This window comes from Austrofundulus limnaeus, unplaced genomic scaffold (genome assembly GCF_001266775.1).
Source record: "Austrofundulus limnaeus strain Quisiro unplaced genomic scaffold, Austrofundulus_limnaeus-1.0 Scaffold91, whole genome shotgun sequence".
Taxonomy (NCBI): Eukaryota; Metazoa; Chordata; class Actinopteri; order Cyprinodontiformes; family Rivulidae; genus Austrofundulus; species Austrofundulus limnaeus.
This window is the reverse complement of record NW_013952493.1, coordinates 1,548,421-1,557,500: the sequence shown is the minus strand read 5'-3', so window position 1 is coordinate 1,557,500 and position 9,080 is coordinate 1,548,421. Positions and strand designations below refer to the sequence as shown.

Here is a 9,080-nt window from a genome sequence, read left to right as displayed (position 1 = left end):
TCCTTCCTTCCTTCCTTCCTTCCTTCCTTCCTGACAAAATTAGCAGTTGTATTTTATTTAACTTTTAACAACTGGAAACAAAGAAAAGGAAAAAAGGGGGTGTTTTCTTTGCAGGACCAGATGTATTTTTCTTGTCAGATCTGCTACCTTCCACACRTTTTTGTGTAGAATTCTGGAACAATCTTTTTTGAAGTTAGTGTAAAACTTTTAACCAGTAAATATCAGTGAGCAACAGCACAACCAAGCAAAAAGAGGAACAGCTTTTCATGTGCTGCATCATGATTCTGTTATTGTTTGATTGTCTCCAGGATCCCACGTTCCACACAGCAATTTGTCAGTTTTATTATCGAGACATTACACTTCAGTTTAACAAACAGTCTTTCTTYATAGCTGCAGTTGAATAAGACTTCCACGATGAAGTCACCTTTTTTCTGTCTATTAAACTACAAAAACAAAGTCTTTTGAAGTTTGTGAGCTCAGAAAAAAACAAAAAACATAAAATAAATGTTATTCTCTCACTTGGCTGCTGATACAGAAAACCAGACGTATAGAGTAGATGGTGTCCAGTGTGTAAACAATAAAATTGAAAATTGTCATGAATGTGATCAGCACCAGTTTATCCCAGGAACAGATCTTACCGCAGGTAGACGGCCTCTCATTGTTACGGAAACTGTACAGCGGCCAAATAACCATGACAGTCAAATACATCACTGCTGCCAGAACGTTGTAGATGATTGCTATAATGTCAAAGGAGACTGGGATGTAGGAGGTCAGATTTCCAAGGCTGAGCAGGATTATGATGATGGCAAAGATGAAACACAAGGMGTACACAGCGACGCACCACTGCAGCTCTGGGTGGCCTGAGTACTGTCCTGTTTCCAGGGAWATGAAGATGAGACAGGCGACGAAGCTCTCCAGCAACTTCATGATGCCGGGCAACGTGGAGAGGAAACCTGGATTTTGTCCACTTGGACGAAGGTATGTCAGGACCACCTCAYTCACATACCCTGCAATGCACAGCCAGGACACGACAGAAGCTCCTGCCTGCCGGTGGCAGGTAGCACAGGTGAAAAAGATGGGGTAGATGATGGAGGCCGACAGGCACATCAGGCCTGCCAACATGGCGAAGGCAGCTGTGAAGTCGTTCCAGTCGAAAGGTAGTTTGGCGTTGACTGTGGTGAACTCCAGAATGACAATGAGAAGAGTGAAGAAGCAGCAGAAGCACCAGGTGAACATGCACCACACCCAGTATGGAGAACCATCAGGCTTCGCCGAGGCCACCAGGCTGAAACACATGCAGGTGACGATGACCGTCAAGATCCGGATGATCCCCACCGGCTGGGTGATGGATTTCACATCTATGAAGACCATGACTGGACCGGATGAGTCTGTTTGAAAAAAAAAAGTTGTTTTTCTTTCTGTCAGTTCACCGTACCCTTCTGAACGATGCAACCTTGATGTTTCAGCCAGATCCTGTGGGAGAAATCCATGAAGACAAAAGTCCCGACAGACAGCCGTGTTCTGTAGAACAGAAACTCAGGCGTGGTGTATACTCTAGCCAAGCATCGAGGGGCTTATCTGTCCTGTTTATGGCTCCTTTTCAGCACTCTTATTGGGTGGTAGCTAGGCGTTGTCAAACTCACCTCACAGCATTCATGGACTCTGATCTTTGTGGCAAACCTTGTTCCTGTTTCAGAGATCAGGAGGAGGCCAAACTCTTGAATTTATTATTTTTATACTGACTATGTTTCGGGTAAACTCAAGGAGGAGAGGTCATTTCAACAAAATTATCATATCTCTATGTTATTAAGCTTTTGTTCCTTTTATCAAAACAAAGTCCCTAAAAAAGTAGATGAGAAACCACTTTACGATGGTGAAATATTTCTTTTAAGATGGTAGGTTTGAATGCTCCAAATCCCTTCCTGAGGCAGGTTCATAGGACTATGGGTGTTGTCGAAAAGGCAGAGAAATAATAGAAACRACTGTGGAATTTCCAATAATGAAGGATTTGATGTTGAATAAAGGTGTTTGGGATCACAAATATTCAGCGACTGAAGAGTGTCGATCTTACAGACAACGTGCTGTAGCAGCGACTCTTCATATGATCAAAATAAAAAAAAGCCTTGAGTTCTTTAACAACAATGTCTATAAAATRATGTGTTGGTGCGCAGTCTGTGAAAGAAACTGATAAACATCATGCAGGAAAATAAACACAGTTAGGCTGAGCAAGTGTTTTGTTTTTCATTTCTACACTGTTTTTACTTACATATCTGACATGTGTGCCCCAAATATAAATGAAGTGCCAAAAGATGGTTTAAAGTGTACACAGAGTAAGAATGTACTCCTCAACATAGCATTGACTAAAAGAAGGTATGTATGTTTGTAGAATAAATCTACTGTTCACAATAAGTTAAACCTCCCTACAGCTGCTACTCTGCTACACAACCAGAGAAAACACCGCACACTCCCTCTGACTTATCTAAACAAGTCTAAACTACAGGAATAATTTAACAAACCATGGCTTTAATATAATAACATGAAAACCTGCCACTGTCTAGTGTTGTTACATTAATGTGAACACAACAACCAAACCTTAACATTATTTTGACTTTCACTTATGACACAGCAATCAAGATACTGCAGAAAATGAGTTCATAATTTATGTAGTTTTTCAGTCAGTCACGCTGCATATTAATAACAATTTAATTAAAATACTAGAAGTAATGACAGATTTATAGAGGAGCACCAATTGCTGCTGTAATATTCCAGTTATTTGGAAAACTCCGACCTGCCAAATCCAGTGTTGGCCAGTTGAAGTAACAGAATTCATATCTGTGAGATCAAGTCTTCTGTACAAAATCTTAGCTGTTCCTGGGTCTGCGTTCTTCTGTTTGTGTCAGTTCTTTTGCTCAGAGAGAATGACCCAGTTTAATGACTTACAGATAACTAAAAAAAGCTTTTTATTAAAGAATTGGAGGACTTACTCACAAAAGAGCCTCAGCAGAGAAAACTTGAGGAGGAATAAAACTGAACTGATATTCCAGTTCCAGGAGCATCAAAACAAAAACAGACTCAAAAACAGCCTCTTCCCAAAAGCAATAAACATCCTGAATGCTCACATGTGCTAACTCCATACAGAAATACTTACTTTATTGTACATTTGCAAATATCACCAGTTTTATGTTTATATTGTTTCTATTTTCTGCACTTGTTTGCACAGATGGAGCTCACTTTCATCTCACTGTACAGTGACAGTAACTTCATTCATTCATTCATTCATTCATTCATTCATTCATTCATTCATTCATTCATTCATTCATTCATTCATTCATTCATTCAGTTACTTACATCTACTGTTTTCTTCTATAATACAAAAACAAGTATGTATGTATGTATGTATGTATGTATGTATGTATGTATGTATGTATGTATGTATGTATGAATCAAACATTGATCAATGCAATGCCATTCATACTTAAAAAAAGAAGTTGCAGTTAAACAAAAGAGTGAGAATACGTTTTTATTTGTTTATGACTTAAAAGATCAGAGTTGGAACTGAAAACCTCAGAAGAACAATGTAACTTGATGTTCCTGGTTACAGTAAACAGAATACCATAGACTTGAATATACCTTTTCTCTGGCTCCCCCTTGAGGTTCATTACAAAAAAGCTCTAAAAAAGGCTGAAAGGAAATCACAGGATAAAAAATAAACATTTAGAAAATAATACATAGCATTATGATTTTAGCTAAACATTGTGTATGAGAACAACATAAAACATTTTGGATGATTTTACTGAACAATTTTTTTTATTACATTACAACAATATATATATATATATATATTATTGTCATGGAGATAAAAACAGAAATTTTCAACAGTATAAAACAATATATCTTTCACGCAGAACAAAGTTTACAGCTGTGATTGTGTGTACACATCTAGATATGTTTTGGAAGGAGGGACCATGGGTGTGTGTGTGTGTGTGGTGGGGGGGGGGGGGGCCTCACACCCTTTTATTCCAGCGTTCATTACACATTAGTAAACATGGGAGTGATATTATAAACTGAGTAAGCAGCAGCTGTATGAATCAGTGTATGCACAAGTTGCCACACCTTTGCAAGCATATTGTGCGTGCATGTCATGTTACCTTTAGCATCTAACATTAATTTAATTTAAGCTTTTTTTTAGACACCATAGTTTGTCTCTGAGAAGTGAAAGCAAACATGCAGCTGAGTATGCGCACGAACCTCATTTTGACAGCATTTTATTTATATTTCAGATGACAGGGTCAGCAAACWTCTATATAAAAACCTTGATGCGACCTATTTATCAATATTAGCAAAGTAGATGAAACAGATGACAGCAGAGATGCACTGATTAAAGATTTCTTGGGAAGCACTGACCTTCAAATTTTGACTCATGTTGTTTTATTGTCTATTAAATCTATCATCAGAAGCATCAGAAATAACTTTATTCTGATTTCTGACTGAACCAAAATTTTGACTGTGCCTATAATTCCACTTTTGGAACAAAAGGACTTTTGCMTTTTCTTGACATGATCACTTGAAATAAAAACAAAACAATTATTGGACAAAGGGATTTTAGAAAATAAAGACAAACTAAAAATGTAGTCTATTGCTGCTGTACTGTTGTCCTTTTTTCAAGTAGTTATCAARCAATGTGCTATTGTTAGCACATATTGGGCACACAGCTGTGGTGCATTTAGGAACTGAAGGAAAAAATATAAATATATAAGAGCTTTTTTTAATCACTCATTATTCAAGCTGTAATATTGGCTGGTTCTGCTCCCCTGAGCACTAGGTGCATCTCTGGATGGAAGTCATCAAAGAAAAGGAAAAGAAAATGTGCTTTAGTTGCCAAAATTAAGTTATAATTTGCTGTTTCATAATCACAAAAAAACGAAAAAAGCATTAATTACAGAAGCATCAATTGGGACATGTTTATGTTTCTGCAGTGATAAAAACCAACTTAAACGAGTAAACTGTGTCCACAATGTAAGAAACCAGGTTAAAGCAAGTCATGAAAGAAATAACAACCAACCAGTTCCACCAACAGTAAACGCCTGAACATGGTGGCCTGCTTATGTCTTTGAAGCTGTACACAGGCCAGATGATCACAGCTGTGATGTACATCAGCACTGCCACCACATTGCAGACAGTCAGGACTTTTTGAAAATGTACGGGGAAGATAGTTAGCAGCCGGCCGATGGTGAAAATAATGACAAGGAAAGAAAAAATAAAGCAAATTGAATAGACAGCAACACACCACTGCAGCCCTGGGTACACTTTCACCMAGGGGTTGATGTAGCGCAGACAGGTGAAGATGATGCAGGCTACAAAGGTCTCAAGGACTTTGAGCAGACCTGGAACCGTAGAGAGAAATCCACTGATCTCACCAGATTTTGCTCGAGTCATTCCAACCTCGATGGAATAAAGGMTGAAGGTCAGATAGGAGAAAACACTGGCAGCAATCTGTCTGTCGCAGATCGAACAAACGAAGAAGATGGAGTAGAGGAGGGACGCCACAAGCACCTGCACGAAAATCAAAACCCTAAAATGACTGAGAACCTGTTTTATCAGGTCATTTACAGTTTAATAACTAAGTTATAGTAGTGACAAATACAACAAAAAGAATGATGCACATTAATCCCACTGAAGCAACATATCAGATCCTTTGTAGTGTGTCTTTGGAACAGTTAAAATTTTACCTTAGTTTGGATAAATAGTTTAGTTTTGATAAAACGCACTAGCTGACAGTTGATCCAAATGGGACAAAGACCAAAAACAATTACTGAAATTACACAGAAAACTGTATACATTAAGAAAAACAAATTTGTTTGATATGTGGTTTTATCATCACATCACAGCCCCCTAAAACTTAAAATTGTGAGGTGTCTAAAGAACCGCACCCTTATTGCATCTATAATCTTAACCATTTAGTCATTATCTGTTATAATGGCCATRGGCGGGGTTAGAGCAAAGGTCAACCAGTAAATTGAAAGCTTTGCCTGTTAGCTCAGCTTTCTTCATTGTGACTGATCAGTACATTGTCTGTAGTGATGCAGATGTTTGCATTAACCATTATTTTACATTAGAGTTGCTTCATGCCAGCAACAGTCCATGTTAGTTTGGTCCCACTTTAACAAACTATGAGCTCATCAATTATTCTTCTCCAAACGGAAGTCAATAAAGGACCTATCTATTGGTAAAACATTAACTTTGCAATCGTTCTAGTCACCCACATTTCTCCTTTCACTAAACCAGGTTTCAAAAGATCTGCTCACTTTACTATAAGTGAATATTCATAGAAAAAAAGAATACTTACACTAATATATTGGTTTTGACTACTGAGTTAATCATTTCTTCAACCAATTGAATCCTAACACTGTTAACTCTATTTCATAGGTAATTTAATCCAGGTTACTTGTTTTCCTAATGCTCTCTTCTTCAGGGATCACCACACAGAACAAACTTATATTTGTTTAACACCTGATGCTCTCTCTGAATCAACCTGGGCTCAAACCTGCAGCTTCAAGACTAAAGAGAACACTTATTATTAAGCTACTGCAGCCCCCATTAAACTACAAAAGCCTTTTGTAAATGAACCTAAAACCTCACGTATTGATGAATAAGGAGGAGTAAAATTTACGTACCATCAAGGAAGCCAACATAGAAAAGGCGGAGGTGAAGTCGACCCAGGAGAGGGGCAGCTTTGGGGCGAGGCYGGTGAATTCCAGGATGAGGATGAGGATGGTGACGCAGAAGCAGAAGCACCAGGAGAACATGCACCACGTCCAAAAGGAGTCCGTGGTGTAGCCCACCGATGCCACCAAGCTGAAAGTGACGCATGTGAAGAGGACCTCCAGAATCCTCACAATGCCCACCGGCTCTGTCAGCACCTTAACGTCTAGGGAAGCCATCCCGATTCAGATCCTGTGGTCAAGTTTAGATTGTCTGATTGTGACAGATGCTGCAACTCAGCTGTACGTTACCCTCTATCTGGTCCCTCCCTTATTACMACACCTTTGCACTATCTTTCTTAAATAACCTGTGAGCAAAACATCAGTGCGCAGACGCAGAGTGATTTAAAGGGTTGTTRTCGTTAGTGAAGAGGAAGCTGTTGTTTGTGTCCATTTGCTTGCGGAACATGCGAGTGATGAGAACAATAGAAATGTTAAAATCAACAATAAAACTGTAAAACAATTTAGAAAAAAATATATCATTTATCAAAACAAAACTAAATTGGATGTTAAACTATAGAAAAATTGTTTGGTTTAGAATTTGGAGAGAGAGGTTATTTTAGATCTGACCTGAYTGCCAAGTTTTAGTTATTTATTGATAAATTTATTACTGCAGGTGAGGAAATGATTTTATCAAGTTTCTCATCAGCTTAAAAATGTTTAACCAGAGCGTATATTTCTTTCTTATCGTCACACCCAGGAAAGGAATGCCTTGTTGAGGTACAGCYGGACAGATGAGGCCTTACCCTGGGGTGTACCTGTTCAGTGCACTGCAGAGCGGTTTGCGGACCCTGGTCTCAAACCGAGGGTCATCTGAGGTCGACGGCTGTCTGAAGCTCACACCAAGGGTGGAAAATACTGAAGCAGGTCAGAATTCTGCTGATGGGKAAGAGTTGTCTTTCACAACGCTTTACTCTGGCTTGCTTTATAACAAAAAGGTTTTCTTCTTAAATTAACGGTTTCTGTTACTTGGTAATAGTTTTCTTCCCCAGATATGGTCAAAGATGAAAAACACATCAGGACAGAGGACAAGACGAGACGAAACTGGGCTGAAAACGTCTCCATACTCCTTCATGCTACCCTTGTCTGWTGCAGTCGTTCAGTGCATTAATTTGCTTTTACAGCTTCAACAGGAACTGAGCCCTATGACACACAGGATTCAGTCATCWAAACTCATCTCAGAGCTCAGAACATAAAAACTGTTTGCTAACTTTACAACTTTCAAACCTAGTTGAAATTTGTAGATGATTCACAAAGGATAAATAGAAAATGCACATTAACACAACSAAGGAGAAATATGAAACAATCTGACACATGCTATTTTTCATAAAATAAACAAATAAACAAATTAAAAATTGTGCAAAGGTTTGAAAAAACAAAGGCAATGTCCCATCTTTATAACAAATTGATTGGGCTGTAATGCTGTTACTCATGGCTAAATTACACAATGACAAATAGGTGTTCTCAAACATGCAGTAGTATGAAGAACAACAAAATCCATATTTAGAGGTGAAGGCTTAAATATGCCACTGTCTCCAAAAGTTAACAGTTTTTTTTTGTCTGTCTAAAAAAGAGGATACATCGTTACCAATGTGGGATGGTTCCACCACTGTTTTGATTTCAAACAAACAAACAAACAAACAAACAAACAAACAAACAAACAAACAAACAAACAAACAAACAAACAAACAAACAAAGGGCTTCAGCAGTGGTGTGTGGCACTAATCTTAAAATTAGTTCCACTAGCCCTAAAACACTAACTCAAATATTTAGGTCCTCTAATTCTAAAGCACTAAAGCACAGAAAGTTTTAGCAAAAGCTAATTTTTTCAGTCACATTCTTCAACAGACAACATGAGTCACTGTTGCCATGCTGCTCTAATCATTGATATTCCACAGCCTTATTTGAGTTCATATATAGTCAATATATTGTCAACTAGTGAATAAGCGACACACATATGAACAAAATGATGAGCGACAGTTTTCACCCTCAGTTGTTAACATTAATGTTGATCAATAACATTTATAGACCTCAGTTAGTGCTTCTAAATTTAGCCTATAAATTTAGCAAGTGCTAATCCACTAATAAATTTTAAAATGAGCAAAAGCTCCAAAGCACTAATCAGAAAATTACTTCTACTATTAGTGCTTTAGGGCAACTGTGCCCACCACTGGTAAAAGGTTTGTGTCACCAAACTGCAATGTCAAATCAACTTGATGTCTTGGAAATCCATGAAACCAGATGGCGGCGGTGGCGGCAGATGTATGTAGCTGTGCAGTATCGCTGCAGGAAAATACATCTCATTTGGCTTTACAGGCA

The 9,080-nt window shown here is 38.2% G+C and overlaps 2 protein-coding genes across 2 annotated transcripts; both read right to left on the bottom strand.

Annotated features, from left to right (window-relative positions):
- Positions 1-26: 26 nt before the first annotated feature.
- LOC106520404 (myeloid-associated differentiation marker homolog) lies at positions 27-1,583 on the bottom strand. Its single transcript, XM_014012492.1, has one exon. The coding sequence runs from the start codon at positions 1,369-1,371 to the stop codon at positions 508-510; it is 864 nt and encodes a 287-aa protein (XP_013867946.1). The 5' UTR covers positions 1,372-1,583; the 3' UTR covers positions 27-507.
- Positions 1,584-3,992: 2,409 nt separating this feature from the next.
- On the bottom strand, positions 3,993-6,998 carry LOC106520405 (myeloid-associated differentiation marker homolog). The gene is made up of 2 exons (XM_014012493.1): positions 6,675-6,998; positions 3,993-5,553 (listed from the first exon to the last, which is right to left on the bottom strand). The coding sequence occupies exons 1-2, from the start codon at positions 6,939-6,941 to the stop codon at positions 4,963-4,965; spliced, it is 858 nt and encodes a 285-aa protein (XP_013867947.1). The 5' UTR covers positions 6,942-6,998; the 3' UTR covers positions 3,993-4,962.
- Positions 6,999-9,080: the final 2,082 nt, after the last annotated feature.